This window comes from Drosophila serrata, unplaced genomic scaffold (genome assembly GCF_035046125.1).
Source record: "Drosophila serrata isolate PLE 108 unplaced genomic scaffold, ASM3504612v1 contig_160, whole genome shotgun sequence".
Taxonomy (NCBI): domain Eukaryota; kingdom Metazoa; phylum Arthropoda; class Insecta; order Diptera; family Drosophilidae; genus Drosophila; species Drosophila serrata.
Window position 1 is genome coordinate 1,175,111 of NW_028257058.1, and position 17,500 is coordinate 1,192,610.

The 17,500-nt window shown below is 39.4% G+C and overlaps 1 protein-coding gene and 1 long non-coding RNA gene across 5 annotated transcripts in view; one reads left to right on the forward strand and one right to left on the reverse strand.

The window, feature by feature from the left end:
- LOC110185420 (uncharacterized) overlaps nucleotides 1-3,109 on the reverse strand; it is a 22,996-nt gene extending 19,887 nt beyond the window's left edge. Inside the window, exon 1 of one of the 2 annotated variants that reach the window (XR_015270322.1) lies at nucleotides 2,905-3,109. This is a non-coding gene — a long non-coding RNA (uncharacterized LOC110185420). Of the gene's footprint in view, nucleotides 1-2,377; nucleotides 2,697-2,904 lie in introns of those variants that run through there. The other variant, XR_015270323.1, reaches the window with a different exon arrangement.
- The window catches only part of ey (eyeless), a 23,252-nt gene extending 14,282 nt beyond the window's left edge, over nucleotides 1-8,970 (forward strand). For 2 of the 3 annotated variants that reach the window (XM_020954232.2, XM_086826669.1), the window contains 3 exons: nucleotides 2,911-3,087; nucleotides 6,463-7,111; nucleotides 7,776-8,970. In XM_020954232.2, coding sequence (XP_020809891.2) covers nucleotides 2,911-3,087; nucleotides 6,463-7,111; nucleotides 7,776-8,400 — 1,451 coding nt within the window. In that variant the 3' untranslated portion in view covers nucleotides 8,401-8,970. Of the gene's footprint in view, nucleotides 1-2,399; nucleotides 2,650-2,910; nucleotides 3,088-6,462; nucleotides 7,112-7,775 lie in introns of those variants that run through there. The other variant, XM_086826670.1, reaches the window with a different exon arrangement.
- The last annotated feature ends 8,530 nt before the right edge of the window (nucleotides 8,971-17,500 follow it).

The window sequence follows — 17,500 nt, forward strand, 5'->3', positions numbered from 1 at the left end:
TGGATAGATCGACTCGGCTGTTGATGCTGATCAAGAATATATATACTTTATATAGTCGGAGGTGCCTCCTTCACTGCGTTGCAAACTTCTGACTGAAATTATAATACCCTGCAAGGGTATAAAAAGAAGACAATAAGGAAAGCGTCGGCACGAAGATTATACACTATTACAATTAAAAATTATAACTTTTTTAATTGTCTACATATTTTTATCAAATTTGAGATACAGCCATTTTATATCATTCTTGAATTTCCGCTTTAATTTTATGAAAATTGGGAACCTATTCATATATGATACATAGCTGCCATAGAAACTATCTTTAAGTGTAAAGGAAGATGCCAAACAGTGAATAACTATAACTATAACAGTAAAACTATAATTATAATAAATATATATGGGACTGTTATTAAAGAATGATTTATTTTTTAACATAAATATATTTAATTTATATTCTATTAACTTTTAATGATCAATTGCAATCTGCAAGGTATACAAACTTCGGCGTTCCGAAGTTAGCTTCCATTCTTATTTTAACAAATATACATAATTTATATTGCAATAATTATTAACGATCGAATTGCAATCTGAAAGCGTAAATAAACTTCGGCTTGCCTTGTTCGTAAATAAATTGACATCATTTTTGTATATTGCGTATCATTTTAAATTCACCAAAATGCTAGAAAAAGAGCTAGATGACTCTGATGAGCTGATGGAAGTGCCAAATTGAATATATTTATTTCATTTTTCATTAAGTATCCTTATTTTAACTGAAATCATTGCAGCCAATGAAAATTGGTATTTCTTGCTGTTGTTCCCCGCCATGTCCCTTTTAATTATATATACATACATAAATAGAAGAAAAATTGCATTCATTCAGATAGCTTCAAAACTAAGAGTCTAGTTTGCGTAGAAACGGACAGATAGACGGACATCGATCGACTCTGCTGTTGATACTGATCAAGAATATATATACTTTATATGGTCGGAGAGGACTCCTTCACTGCGTTGCCAATTTCTGACTAAAATTATAATATCCTGCAAGGGTATAAAAATGTTTTTTGTAAAATAAGACCATTTGGTCACTAAAGTACCGTACGACTACCTGTGGTCTTATTTAAAGTTTATATTAGGTTTTTGGATTTTAATAAAATCTGAATCTGATATCACTTTCAAAATTGTTGTCTTATATTAATATTTTACGTAATTATATTAAGATTTGTCTTTTAAAGAATGCAATATTATATAGTCTTCCAATCCGGTTCGTTCATATACTAGTGAGAGTTTATAGAAGAATAATTGCATTCATTCAGAGATCTTAGTTTGCTTAGAAACGGAAAGATAGATAGACAGACAGACAGACAGGCAGATCAGGATATACTCTATACTTTATAGGGTCGGGAATGACTTGTTCACAGCGTTGAAAGCTTTATACCCTGCTAGGCTATGATTTTAGTTAAAATAAGGATATTTATCAATTATAAGTAATAAATATATTCAATTTAGAACTTTTATAATCGTGAAAAATTGAACAAAGTTTACCTTCTAATATAATTGAAGTATTTTGCGAAAATCAAATATAGGGAATTCTCTCATTTCTTGAATGTCAGCCAGCTATTGTTCTAGCATTTTGATGAATATGAAATCCTAGGCAAAATAAATGAATATTCAATTTATTTAAGAACAATGTTTCATAAAAACCACAATTTTAGGATTTTGATTTAAAAAGTTTGAAATTCTTCAAAGCCTTGGGGCAATGGACAACCACTGACGTTACCACTGTACCGTAGTTGACAGGTTTACCCTTAGCCCGTGTAGTTGGTTTTAATGCGATTTACAGACTCATTTTACAGGCGATGACACTTCATTAAACGACAAACCGTTGCGAGGGTGGTTGTGGTGAAGAGCGATGGGTTTTATATGGTCGGGATTACGATTTTTGGGTGGTTGTGGGGTTGAACTCTGCTCTAGTGACGATTGTGGGGGTGCATAAATAGATTACAGAAAAATACATATTTATTAAAGTTGTATATTTTCACAGACCTCATCTCTCAAACAGATATCTTTACAGTCTTATCTAGTTTTTGTATTTGACGTACGGCACAGTGGTTTAAAGATATCAAGAAAATATTCACGAGCTTTTGTAAAGTTTGTGCACATGTGTAAGTTGGATTTCATGTAAGAAACGGAATAAATATTCAATTAAAAATAGTATACATAAAAGCATTTCGTGTTGGAAATATGAAGAGCCCCTAAACCACAGCATTGGCTGTCAACAGTTTTTCCTAGGTGCGGAAACGATTCGGTTAAAATTATATCTATACGATAAATTGATTTAGAAGTTAAATGTCTGTTCTGTTAACAAAGCTTATTTTATTACCTTATTGTCACACATATTCAACATGGCGCACTGTGCCCAAACTCAAGGTCTGCTAATACATCCTCTCACCACCCTTTCTCAGATCTGCCCTCTTTTTGTTCTGGCGGGATCTCTGACTGCGGCGTCTGTCACTGTGACGCTCAGTTGTAACTATTCCTATTGCTGTAGGCTGTCAGAACACTGCAGTTCGCCAGCTCGGCTGACATGTGCTTTGAAGAGAGATAAAGACACAGACACAGCTACAGGAGAACAGGGTTTATCCCGCGGCGGAGGCATGTATTTCTGCCATCAGCGCCTATTTGGCTCTGTCACATTCACTAAAATTCAACGTCAAGTACATTTACACACAGTCACACACACGGCTTTTACTTGCGCCGACACATACGTAATGCCTAGTCGGTCTTATTATTTGAAGTAACCGCAAACGCAAAGAGCTGTTTGAATTGTGCATTTATTTTAAGATTCATTTAAGAATTTACTATGGCTTTTAATAATACAAACATTTGTTTTGCTTCCGATTTATTTACCTAAAGAGCTTGATGGCCATCAGACGGATGAAACGGGATCCAACGAAGAAGATAACTCTAACGGAGGCGCCTCAAACATAGAAAACAACATTGAGGATGATCAAGCTCGACTGATACTGAAAAGAAAGTTGCAGCGCAATAGGACATCATTTACAAACGACCAAATAGATAGTCTGGAAAAAGGTATGAACTGCAGTTCGAGAATAGAGAGCAATGTAAAATAGCTTCCTCAAGACGATATTATTTAGGGTGTACTTCATTATGCCCCTGCATGGTATTTTAATTTTATTTAGAAGTGATGGAGTCATTTATACTGATTTATACATATTTATCGGATGGCTAGTCTACCATTTGCTTCAAATTTCTAATTATTTTTAACATATGTCCAGGTGACTGATGTAGTTTTGCTTCCATTAGGACACTTGTAGAAGAGCTAATGCTTCAGAATAGCCGATGAGTACTAAGCATTGCTGGTCTAGTAAACTCATAAGAAACAACTAAAAAATTACAAAATTTCCTTTATTTTAATGGTTACTTGCCCTAAAAGTAAATTAATTTTATTCTTACATATGGAAAAAATTGCCATTGAATTAAGGGCAAAAATGTTCATGGTCAAATAACTGTAAAACCAAACAAAATCCATCTAAGTGCAAGAAAAAGTACACCTTTAATTTAAGGAAAGTTGTTCCCATATTTAGGGAAAATGGGCAAATAAAAGAACAACAAAATTTTTCTACTTTTTCTACTACGAATTTCCTAATCTACGGGCGAAAATTAATTAATTAATTAATTAATTAATTGAATTAAACATGTTGGCTTCCATGATCCCGTAAAAAAAATTTGTTTTCCCACTACGCAGACCAAGACTTAACCCCCGCCTTGCTTGACCGTTGCTGCTTTTTTACACAAATGAAATGAATTTATTTTGTAGTCGTTGATAAAGGTAAAGACTTCCCGAAGAGAATATGCCGAATTATAAGATCCAATGATAACTTTTGACGATGCTACTGTTTTGGTTTCTTTATAAATTACTCTTTCATGCTACTTGGCCGAAGATGAACTTGTAGTGGTAGGCGCACTTTTTGCCTATTTCGTGCTCTACCTATGTAACTAATTTTACAGTCGATAGTTTCACATTTTCCCCTCTTTCTGGCTAATATATTGCCATTCATGTGCATTGTTCCTTTTAGACGGATATTCAAGGCCATTACATGATGTGTCATAGATATCTTAGATTTAAGAATATCAACTCCGCAATTTCACTTAACCTTTTTCTGTATTAGGGTAATTGAGTACTTTCGTATTTTAATAGAATAAGCACAATATTCCGTATTTTTCCACGTCTTTTCACTGTAAGGTAATCAATTCAATAAAGTAATAAAATATACATTAGCTAGTAATACCAATGGCGAAATTGAAAAAAAAATTCAATTCAGTCCAATATTAAAACAATTTTTTTTTATTTAAATAAATGAATATAGAGGAAAATGCAAAATAGTGAATGTAAAATATAACATGTATAGGTGAATAAAATGGAAGCAGGCATTACTTCACTGTTTTTTTTTAACATAAATATATATATTTTATAATTTAATAATCCGAAGTGATCGAAGTTCAATCTGCAAGGGTATATATGTAAACTTCAGCGTGCCGAAGTGAGCTTCCCTTAATGTAAATAGTAAAAAGATAAATATCTAATTTGTATATTATTTAAATAGAATATTAAATTTGGTGTGAAATTATTGTAGTACAAATCGCTTCGTGCGGTAATTATTGGTTATTAGTCACTGGGAAAAAATTGTTGCCTGTTTGGGTCTTAAATAAATCTTAGCATGATTTTCTGCAATAGAAAACAAAGCCAAATGTACAGACTATTTTAAAACTATAAGCAAGTATTTACAGTTTAGGTTAATGTAATGTAATGCAATGTTTTCGGCATAAAAAAAATAGTTTATCAAAATTGAAATACTTTTTTATATAGAAGAGATCAGTCAATTTGCAAAAATTAGGCCAACACTTTAAAGGCAAAGCACTATAAAATCAAAGCTAGCTACCAAAAACTATTTTAGGTTTAATTTTTATATTTCCGCCATATATTGGGCGTTGTTTTCTCCTTGCTTCGTTTAGTTTCTGTCTTAATTTACGGAAAATTGTACTTAATTCGATGGCAAATTTTTCGTAAAACCTTGACGAATTCGACTTTTAACGTCTCATATATGCGCTTAATTTAAATTCAAACTTTTTTTCACAATCAAACAGAAAACAACGATAAAACTAAAAACAATTAAATAAATTAAATAAATATACGAAGAACTCACTTTTTATTTATAACAAATCTGAAACCTGTAAACAAGAAATTTTATCTAAATTCAAATAAAATGTTGGGAAAAATTCGTTCAAATCTAGGACAACTCGCCTTTGGATTCCTTTTAGGGGAAAAATCTAAATCTACGGGCGAATTTTAGGTAAAAAATTTTCGGAAAGTAGGAAACTCAATCAAAGTTATTTGTAGTTGATCCGAAATTGATCGATTCTTAACTATTGCAAAAAGCTTCACAAAAAGTTTGATTTTATATATGTATATACCCTAGATAGAACTTCGACGACTAGGAATCGATACAATATAAAGTATGTATATTTATGTTATTAAACAATGAAGTAATACCTGCTTTCATTCCATTCATTGTGCAGAGGAATAATAAACGATTCCTTCCAAATAATGGGAAAGTGGGAGGTTTCTAGGGACAAGGTAAACAATTTCAGAAGGGGATAGCACAGGGCGTCGGCACAATACCTGAGTACACAGCCAGGAATTCCGTCGGGACCTGGCGAATAAACTGGCTTGACACGATGAAGATCTAAAAGGAGAGAGCTTTCGTTTAGGCTAAGACAGAAAATAAAATAATTAGAAAAAACTGCGAAAATAGATCGGCTATTGCCTGATCATTATTTGCGGAAGTGTTTTCAAACGAAAGCGTGGAAGGATTGTTATTAAGCTTACGTTTGGTGTTAACAAAATTATAAAACTGTTTTGGGTCCTGTGAGAACTGGCCCCTACAACGAGTTAAATAGTTTTTATAATCATTAATTATTGAATTCTTTAATATCATTAATAATATGATCTAGTTTTAATCTGCAAGGCTATACAAATTTCGGCGTGTTGCAGTTAATTTCCTTTCTTGTAAACTAATTTATGTCAATGCCAAGTGATTAGAATTTTCAGATACTTCTCAATCGATCTATAGCATGTATAGTCTTTCATAACGCAGAAATTCTATATTTTTACATCGCTTCTTGGCTAGAAAGCTACCGAAAAAACCCAGAAAATCGTAAGCCGAACGTTTTTTAGGTCGATCTATTAAATGATTAAAAATAGTTCTATGCAAAAACGGGTGTATTAAGCATACCGACCAAATACAAATAGTGACCTTGTTCAGTGCTTATGAACTACTATCCACAGTTAAAGCAAAGAAAATTATTAATTCCACAAAGGCTTTAATATTGTCTAGAATGACTCATCATTTAATATATATTTATAATAATTGCATATTGTTTCAGAGTTTGAACGCACCCACTACCCCGATGTCTTTGCACGCGAACGCTTGGCGGGAAAGATTGGGTTACCGGAGGCCAGGATACAGGTTTGGTTTTCCAATCGTCGTGCCAAGTGGCGCCGCGAAGAGAAGCTTCGTAATCAGCGAAGAACGCCAAATTCTACAGGGGCCAGTGGCACCTCATCGTCCACTTCGGCAACGACTTCCTTAACAGACAGTCCCAATAGCTTGAGTGCTTGTTCTTCTTTGCTAGGAGCAGGAGGATCAGTGGCAGGAGGTGCCCCGAGCTTGGCATCACCAAATATCGTGGCCTGCACCGCTGCTCCAGGTGTAACTGAGAGTACCGAAAGCTCAACGCTCACAAATTTGCACCATAGATCTAGTGCAAGCTCTGCTGACAACACCCAGGGGCGCAGCAATGAAGAATGTAGAGGAGGTGGCGGCGACACTTGTTCACCCTGTCCGCTTGGAATTTCCGGCCAGCCACATCACCAGGAAAACATTTCTCCTCATGTACATGCCCATTCCCATGCGCTGGGTCCTGCCATGTCGCCACGACTAAACTTCAGCACTGGAAGCTTCGGGGGCTCCATGAGTGCCATGTACTCTAATATACACCATACAACTGCTTTGTCCATGAGCGATACCTATGGGTAAGAGTCTTTATTTTTATTTCTCTTCAGAGTATTATAATTTTAGTCAGAAGTTTGCAGCGCACTATAAAGAATATATATTCTTGATCAGCATCAATAGCTGAGTCAATCTAGCTAGATAGACATCTGTCCGTTCCTCTGTTCTTTCGTTGGTCTGTCTACGCAAACTAGTCTCTTAGTTTAAAAGCTATTTAAATGAAACTTTGCATATAGTCTTCTATCAATATTATGAGTCGAAAAAGGCCGGGTCGGACAAATTTATTATATAGCTGTCATAGGAACAATCGAAAAATTGTAAGAAAAAATGTATAACTTTCCCAGCTATGAACATATTTGCATCTAGTTTGAGACATGAACATATTTTATTATTAAAGAATTTCGGTTTTATTTTTACGAAAATATAACTACTATATCATATGGCTGCCATAGGAACGTTCGGGAAATTATGAATGTAAATGTAACATGTATGATTTTTATAAAAGATTTTTATTATCCCTTTTAGTTTTTCTATAAAAATTTCGGTACCCCGAAGTTAGCTTCCTTTCTTGTTGTTTGTGTTTTAATATTTACTTTCCAATACTTGTTTAAAAGAAAATACTAAAGGAAAGTAGTTATAAAATGGTATTATTTATCGAATTTATTTTAAAATCAATGAAATCTTCAGATCGGTTGGACCCATGCCCACCTTTAATCATTCCTCTGTTGTTGGCTCATCGCTTGCACCACCAATATCGCCAATATCCCAACAGGGTGGCGATCTAACGCCTCCTTCGCTATATCCTTGTCATATAAACTTACGACCGCCGCCACATCACCATCTGGTAACGAATGATGGGAATTCTCACTTAGATTCCAGAGGAAACTGTAGCGGATCAACAGGGGGATACGAGGCACTGTCTGCCTATACTTTGCCACCACCACCACCGCCAATTCCATGTTCGAACAGTGCTTCATCATCGAATTTCTCCGGAAGCTCTTCCTTGTCCAGCACAACCGCCGCCGCCGCTGTTACCTCCGCCCATCATCATCATTCCACTATGGAGTCCCGTCACTCGCCATCCTGTGGATCCAGCTCCAATCACTTGGGTATAAGCCATACTTCTGTCTTTGCCGCGGACTCAATTTCCCCGACTGTGTCGCCGTACATGAGCTACAACTATGCGGCAGCTGCCGCTTCGGCTTCCTCCAATGCCAATGGAGGAGTGGTGACAACGCCTGTTACTGGGGGAAACGTATCCTCTGGAAAGCAACAGTTCTTCGCCTCTTGCTTTTATTCACCTTGGGTTTAGATTTAAATATAGTTATAAGATGCCTCCCTCGAATCCACAAATAAGGTCATCAAATATTAAATCGAATTTACATATCTCTTAATGAAAAATATATAGAGGTTGTAGATCAAATTGTGTAACTCCGCCCACTAATTTCTAATCCTAGGGAGCATAGAATATGTTGGTGTTTAAAATAAATTAATTAGAAGTATAATGAAAACAAGAAGGAAATATACAGACGATTATAACTGCAAATAACGGTGGAATACATGATACCAAACTCATTTTGGGTGACATTAAAGGGAACGTGGAAACGGATTACTTACTTTGTCTTATTATGATCAATTTTACAGAACAACTATATTAAAGAGTACGGAAGAATGAAGAAAAATTTGACAAATGAAGTTTAATGTTGCTCAACACCCAAATAAAGACAACTGTTTCTAAAAACATGTTTGTGATGCCAATACAAATGTAAATGTTGCAGAAGTTCAACACTCTGTAACTTTATTGTATAATAACTCTCATGATTATTATCCGCACTGGTTTAATTATTCAATATCAATATACTTTTAGCCGCACTTCATTTCATATATGCCTCTTATGATTTGTGGGGGTGAAGCAGGCGTACTCGATCTGCGTGCAACATATATACATACATTTTAACACCAAAATTGGAAGCAGCTCGATCACCTGTTGTTTCAGACGGACGGACAAATGCCCATGGATAAATCGATCGGGCTAATGATGTTGATCAAGAATATATCAACTTCAAGGTTGGAGATCTCTCTTTCTGTTAATAGGCCGATAAGGCTTACCTCCTTCATCCTGAAGACATTCTCGGTTCACACTGAGCTATATTACCATGTTACTCTAGGGACACTGTATAAAAACATTAGATCAGGTAACGTTTTCTTAAAAAAATATATTTAACATAATTTTAATACCAAATATTCTTAATTTAATCCCGGCGATTCTTGTAAATTTTAATCCCGAAAATTCATTATTCAATCCTGATTATTCTTAAATATTTAAATCCTTAACATTCTTGATTCAATTTTGAGTATTCTTCATTCCAACTTCTCCCTTAATTTATTACCCACAATTTGTTTTTATAATAGTTTTTATTTAGACATACGATTAATATTTATTTTAATTATAGTAAATATAATGTGTATATAAATGAATATATAACATTTAAACAGAAGTGTTACGCTTATTTACGTTTTTCCATTGTTTAATGGAGTTAATGGGTTTATTAAAAATGAAAGTCATCAAAGTCATTTATACATACATGCAGCGGGAATTAAGTTTTTCGATGAGGCGCTTCAAAATTCATAATTTACTTACGCTGAACGAAATAAATACATCAAAACCGTTAAAGATAAATTTGAGAAGAGAAAGGAGTAATCACAAACGGGAAATCTGCCTGTCCGCAAACATACTCGGAAGCGTAGCAGCCATGGTTATCGGCCGCTGCCAAGCCCACCCCACCTTAATTTCCAAGATGCTTGCTGTTAGTATTCGGAATTCCTTATGACACGCTTCTAAATCCAAATGTTCATCCTCCCAGACTGGGGGCCCTGCATGGTTCCAATTGAGAAAAATTAGCAATTCATAATTATAAGGAATTATTCTAACAAGTTTCATTCTTTATTAAGTTATTTTTCAGCCTGAGCTTCCCTACTTGGTCCAGAAATACTTTTCTATTTCTATAATCGAGCAAACTCTTTAATTTAAGAGATAAACTATTAAATATACATAAAGGTAATAAAATACAAGGTAAAATAATATAAGCTTAAATTAAATTATAAAAGTTGACAAATAAAGATAACATACAGATATAATAAATCCAACTAGGAGGTTAGCAAGTATTATAACAAGGATTTCACTTCATTACAGTTCATTTGAATGGCGGTTGTGGCTCAATTCAATTTAAATATGTTCAATTTCAATTGAACAGCCCAGCAGCCAAGGCCACAACCGCTTCTTTTCTACCACAAAAGATGGATCGTGTTGTGATGCCCAGGTCAACCAGCACAGCTACATACAAAAAGGAGTCTTGCTTACAAAAGTGCAAAGTTGCAAAGAAGCGAAGGAGAGAGGAGAAAGAAAATAATTGGTCTTCGACTTGTCACTCACTCGTGGTTGCAGGAATTCCAACGCCATTTTCTTAATTTTTCCCGGTAACACTGCAAACAATAATATGTTACAGTGGACTTTGCCATAAATGCACGAAACTCGCAGAGTTTAAACAGGAAATTGTTTATTCCTTATTTTTTCCCTGCTACTATAGGCAGCAATTTAATTGCTCTTTCTTTTTTTATATTCTTGATTTAACTTTTTTTTTTTAGTGTATCAACAAGCAGTGTCTCTTCTCTTTCCTTTATTTGATGTATTTCCTCTTACGTATTTGGGATAGAATGAGTTGGTTTTTATTTCCCTTGAGCTCTTACCTGAGTCGGCTTTGCCGCGAACAAGAGCAGGAAATAGCAACGCTTATTGTATTTGATTATATTTATTTGCTAGTATACGATCTACGCATATATACATCTACATGACAGGGCAAGGGCCCTCATTGTGCGGTACGGCCATAAAGCAATGCTTCGCACAATGATAAACCACTTAGCCCATCCGCCTCCCCCTTCCTCTCTCCAGTGATCTCAGTGACTTCATCACCTTTTCCGACGTCGCTTCCAATATTCTTGGGTTCTCCACCATCAGCGGCAACAGCGTGTCCACCCCGATCTCTGTTCTTGCCACCTTCTCCAGAGCAGCCCTCTCCTCGTCTGGAAAACTACGTGGTGTGTGTCCTCTATGATCCCAGAACGGTACTCAAGGCAGCCTTCCTCGTCGTCATGGCCGAACCTCTTAAGGTAGATACTTAAGCTGCCAAGTTCGCTCAGCACCTCCCACATGGCCTGCCAGATCCAATTGCTCCCGTTACACATTTCCGCCTTCTCGTGGACCAGCCTTCTCAGAGGGACCATGCCGGCTATCACCAGCACTGCGTCGCCGAGACCGTCCTGAATGCGCTTGCCAATCTGACAGCGCACAATCTATATGTGGCCATGACGCCCTCCATATAGGACCTCTATATAGGACTCCGGCTGCTCTCGCCCACACCCGCTCCGCATACAGGATCTGGGAAGTGAAGACGCTCGTCAGCAGCTTCCTGGTGATCCTGGCCTTCTTCTAAGCGTGCTCCAAGTACTCCTGAATGATAGCCGGTTATCGATTAGGACCCCGAGGAGTCAAGAGTCCAAATCCAAACTGGCTTGGAGCTTATCGAAGGAGACTTGCTCCCCCGGCGGCTTGCCCAGCTTGGCTAGTAGCAGCACTTCGGCTCTTTTATCTCTCCGAAAAGGTTATATCCGCCTCCGTGGTCACCGAAGCTCCTCTCGGGAACAGCGCCTGAGTAACAGTCCAGTAACCGCGGGAGTAGAGGTGATTATTGGATCACCCTAGTATTTAGTTGAAAAATCAGCTTAAACATCTTTAGGGGCCGTGCCTGGTTCCTATTGGTGCACGGTATGGTAAGTTATGTTGATTTTGTTAGTGCATAGCTTACGTAAATTCATATAAGTTTTCAGTTTTAATTTGCATATTCAATAAAGGGCATTTTCTTGACTGTAAAACTCCGTCATTAGCCGTCAACAATATTTTATTAATTGAAATTAGTTATCGTGCCTTACAGGCCGTTATCAACGTAGTCAGTTACTCCCGACGTAGTCTTCCTAAAATAGGAGAGAAGAGAGCCAGTGGCAAGTGCCCAGCTCATCCATAAGAGCAGCCAATTGCGTGGCAATTGAGTCATCATCCCCTTGTCCGGAACAAGCCACGGTGGCAATTGGATCGTAACCCCTTACCCCAAACATAATTTGTACCCGGAATGACAGCCGTGTGTCGATAAGGACGCCAAAGTATTTAATCGCCCTCTGCGATCTAATCACGGCTCCGCCAACTCGGATCTCGGCCGTTTCCACCTCTTTCCGGCTCGAGATCGGGACTGCCTCCGGCTTGTGTGCCGCTGGCTTCAGGCCAGCGCTCGCGAGCCATGCCCCGATCGATCTGATCACTTCGTTCACCAAATCCTCCGCTGCGGTGCGCTTCTTGACGGTTACGACCACTGCCACGTCGTCAGCGAACCAGACAACGATCGTGGCACTGGGCATCGGAAGTCGCAGAACACCGTCGTACATGGTGTTCCACAGCAGGGGTCCCAAAACGAAGCCCAGGGGGACTCCGGCTGAGACTTGCTCTGAAACCTATATCTTTTATTTATTTATTTATTTATAAAGTAAATAGCAATGACTGCCATTCATAAATTATATTGTACCCTTACCTCTGCACAACAAGAGGGAGTGTTTTTTAACGATGTGCTCCGACTCACATCAAGTTGGCTGAGCTAAGGATAGGTAACTTAACAGATTTTGAGCATTAAACTCGTAGGACAATTCAACATGTAACAGAAAATAATACTTATTGCACATGGAACATAGAACACAGAAAGGATCATGCTCGTCAATGTTCGTCTTACAGACGTTAAGGGCTATTGGACGAAAATGACGAGAAGGCCTTACAGGGACTGCGAGACGTAATTTGTTTATAAATACGTGGAGCAAATTTGACCACTGATTAGCTTAAGAATAAAAATAACGCCGTGGCAGGTTCGACGATCCTTTAGGGTGGGGAGGCTTAAAAGTCTTAGCCTGTCGGCATACGATGGAAGACGACGATGTGGGTCCCATTTTAATCCACGTAGAGCAAACAAAAGGAATTGTTTCTTAACAGATTCAATAAAGTCTTGATACTTCACATATTGAGGTGACCACACACACGAAAAATATTCTAGAATAGGGCAAACGAGTGAGATATAAAGAAGTTTTTATGTAAAAGGATCATCAAACTCCTTTGACCATCGCTTAACAATGGCGAAAACCCCTCGAGCATTACTAATAATTAGACTAATGCGGTCATTAAAATTAATGGTGTGGTTAAACAGGACTCCGAGATCTGTTTCCGTATAGATGCGTTCAAGATCGCATGCACCTATAGGGTAATTGGCGAGCAGGCAATTCTTCTGGTAAAATGACATAAATTTGCATTTGGAGTTGTTGAGAAAGAGGAGATTATTTGTGCACCAGGATTGCATGTTATTGGGGTCAGTTTGCAAAAGGTTATGCGAATGAGAGTTCGTCAATGGCAAACATAGTTTGACGTCATTTTCGTACATCATCACATTTGAAAGCAGAACCACTTCAGGCAAGTCGTTGATAAAGAGGCCGAACAGAAGTGGCCCAAGTGGCTCCCTTGAGGAGCGCCAGAAGTAAGAAAAACCCGGTTTGAGAGAGAACGCTTAAAGGCTACACGTTTACTACGGTTGGATAAATATGTTCCAATCCAGTTAGTCAATAACGCAGGGAAACCCAAAAGCGTGAGTTTTCTTAGTAATAGTAGGTGATTTACCGAATCAAAAGCTTTGATGAAATCGGTGAAGATAACGTCCGTTTGAAAATTCAATTTGAAAGCGTTTCTAATGACAGCACAAAATTGAAGAAGGTTTGTAGACGTTGATCTGGTTTTCATAAAAGCACTCTCTTATTAAGGTAGCTCCTTACTACTGTTATAAAAAACCCTGGGATGTTCAGGGCGACGAAGGACTCCAATGTTCGGTTCCAGTCCGCGGTGTTGAAGGCGTTCCTTATGTCCAGCGTTACCACAAGACAGTAACTCTTGGAGCCGCCCTTCCAACTATTACTCGCGTTGGCCGATCCGGCTATATCCTTTTCCATGTCAATGGTATCGAGCGTGGACTTTCCTCTCCGGAATCCAAGCTGGCTCGGGGAAAGACATCCTGACTCCTCGATGGCAGCAGTCAGTCTGGCTGACACGATCTTCTCGAACACCGGCCTATAGGAGGATGCCCCCCCCCCCTGGGGGCTTGCCCGGCTTGGAAAGCAGCAGCAGCTTCTGCCTTTTCCACCTCTCCGCAAAGATTCCCTTCTCCAGGCACTTGGAGTACATGGAAGCGAACTCCCTCGGGTGAAGCGCGATGGATAGCCTTAGCGCCCTCTTGGGTACAGCATCCGGCCCCAGCGCCTTTTTATGGCGCACCCTCCTTCCTAACCAGATTACCTCCTCTTCCAAGACTTCACGGGCGACATTGGGGTGGCGCTCCGCGCTCGGCCCATGGTCACCGGAGCTCCTCACGGGAACAGCGCTCGCTCGATGCCATCCAACTCCTCAGGGTCCGATGGAGCTGCACTGCCAGCTTTCAGGCCCTTGACCACCATCCTGTACGTTCCACCTCAGGGGTCGTCCTCCGCCTCGTCGCAGTGCTGCAGGAAACGGTCTCTCATTGCGCCTCTTATGGCCGTCTTGAGGGCCTTCCTCGCAATACTAAATGCCTCGCTGCACTGCAGTACTCGCGAAGAGCCGCGAGCACGAGTCAGCTGTCTGCGGGCTCGAAGGCAGGTTAATCTCAGATCAGTGATCTCATCGCATTGAAGTCACCTCCAACTATGACGTTGGCCCTTCCACGTAGGTCGCAGCTTAGGTCCTCAAGAATCCCGTCCCGCCAGCTTCCGCCCCCAGGTATCCATCTGCTGCCAGGATGCCAGAGCCAAAGGGCCGCCTTGCCAGAGCGGTCCTTGGCCCACTCTCCTCTCTCTCTCACCATGTAGGGTTCGCTGATGATGGCCACATCCGCAGCTACCTCGCGTACGTCTGCGTCAGCAGGTCCTGCGCTGCCCTACAGTCATTCAGGTTGAACTGGACCATCTCCATACGGTTCTTGGGAGGACGAGGCCGTCCGGGCTCCTTTTTCTGCCAGGCTGGTGGTTTGTCTCTCCAGGGCCGGCTCCTCTGCCAGAGGTCTGCAGACTGCAGCCTTGTGACATGATTCGCCGCACTTGACGCACCAACCGCTTTTGTCCACCAGGCTCTTACACCTGATGACGATGTGCCCTAGTTCCAGGCATTTGAAGCAGAGAGGGGGGTCCTCCTCCTCCTCACTGCACCTTCGCTGTGCGGATCTCGCTCTCTGTCCTCATAGACTCGGCGCTCTCGTGACTTCCTTGTTTGTTGCTTCTTAACTGTTCTTCAAATTTTTTGTTTGTGTAGCTTTTCACTTCTAGTTGTTAGCAAGGTGACTTTGTGTTGTGAAAATCTCGGTGACATTTCACCTCTACAGTTTTCTTTTCTAAATACTGTTTTGTTAGGTTCGACTCTCTCTGTCCTCGTTTAATTTAGCTAATCTTTTGCGGTCACGTTTAAATGTTCCTGTACTTTTTGGTATATGTATTTTCTAAATTCTTTTAATTGCTTAAGGTAGTCGTGGTGATTGTCGAATTTTATTGTTTTGTTGAATATGTGAGTTCTTCCGTGGAAGAGCTCAAAAGGGGGTAAAGGAAGTACTGGAGTGTATTGTGTTCTTATATGTTGCATCTGCTTCTGTGAATGGTCACGCCCGTATTCTAGGCGTGCTTCCATCCTTTTGGTCATAATAATCCTATATAGTTCGGTTAAGGTGGAATGCAGTCTGTCCACCGAAGCGTTTTCGGTTGATTCTTGCAATAAAGTTGTATGAGCTGATATTTGGAATTGGGTTAAGAGATCGTTGAATACACTGCCCGAAAATACCGCGCTCTGGTCGAAAATTATTTTCTTTGATGCGCCGTAGTGACTTATGAATTGTAACAGGACATCGGTTACAATTATTGAAATCCTATTGCTAACGGGGTAGGCTTGCAACAGCTTCGTGAATGGTGAGGTTACAAGTATTTTTAATGAAGTATATGTCTATATGAACGATATGGGGGTTTTCTATCGTACATGAGGGTTAGGTAGGTATCGCTTTTTATTATTATATTTGCCATGATGTTTAAATGATTTTTAAATGGTTATATATTTCATCTATCCCCCAATGATTGTTTTTATGGTGGTACACACGAATTTTGTTTTCCTCGTCCCTCTTTGCACTCCTTATGGTCGTCTTTAGGGGTCTTTCTCACCGTTCTGAAGGCGTCGCTGCAGTCGGTTACTCTCGAGGAGCCACGCGAGGTACCGCCTCATCATTTACAGCAGCAAGATAATTAGTTGACTGTCAACCAACATTTGGTATCAGCACAAGGATGACAACGACAAAATATCGGGGTCTCACCAGAGACCCCTCCACACCCATGAAATTGCTCCGCTCGAATTTCACTCTTAGCTAAATCAGCATAGTTGGGTAAACAAAACAGTAGAAAAGGAATCAAAAAGTAATGAAGAGACATTGATGATTTTGAGACTGAACCACCCAGACGTGACAACTCAATCTGTTCCTAACTAACTAAGAACCATACTATATTATTACTGGCGCAGTCGGTAGTCCTTTGGTCTACGGACGAATTATACAACGAAGCCTTCGTGACGACCAGTGATGCAGATAATAGTAGTAACAATATCTATCTTAGAAGGGAAGAACACGATGATTCATCAACAAAATGCCTTTTGGGAAATATATTGTCAGACAAAAAAAATTAAATTAAAATAAGTGGTAATTATAGTTAGATAACTTAAATAATTTGTCCCCCAATGCAAGCGCTAGCCGCTAAGTATTGCTGTGACGTCATAAGCAAGTGAGCCGCCGCTTCGGCCCACTGGCTGTGGCCGTCCGAAACCTATGAAAAAGACTCTGCGAACAGAAATTTGCACACGCATACAAACGTGTGAGCGCTTGTACACATATACACAGAAACGAGAGCACAGCGCAAAGAAACGCACCCCTGCTCATCCTTACACAGCCGATCTGCCACTGAAAAGTGAATTCTTGTTGTGCTCGGTTTCGAACTGCTTTGAACTCGAAAAAGCCGAAGGCACTCTGGGGTTCTAGACATATCGTTCGGGTGCACTGGGGTTCCAGGCTCAGCCGTTTTTGTGATAGTACTTTTTGGTATTGTTTGACTCCTCTATGTGTTTCTTGCTTAGTGATCCAACTCTCTCGGGCTACCCACTGTCATCAGCAAGGAGCATTTATACATATATATATAAGATATACATAAGGCAGCCGCTCCGCTGCCGAAATGAATTAACTGGATGCGGCACCACTGCTGCTATCATTATTAATAAAATTTAT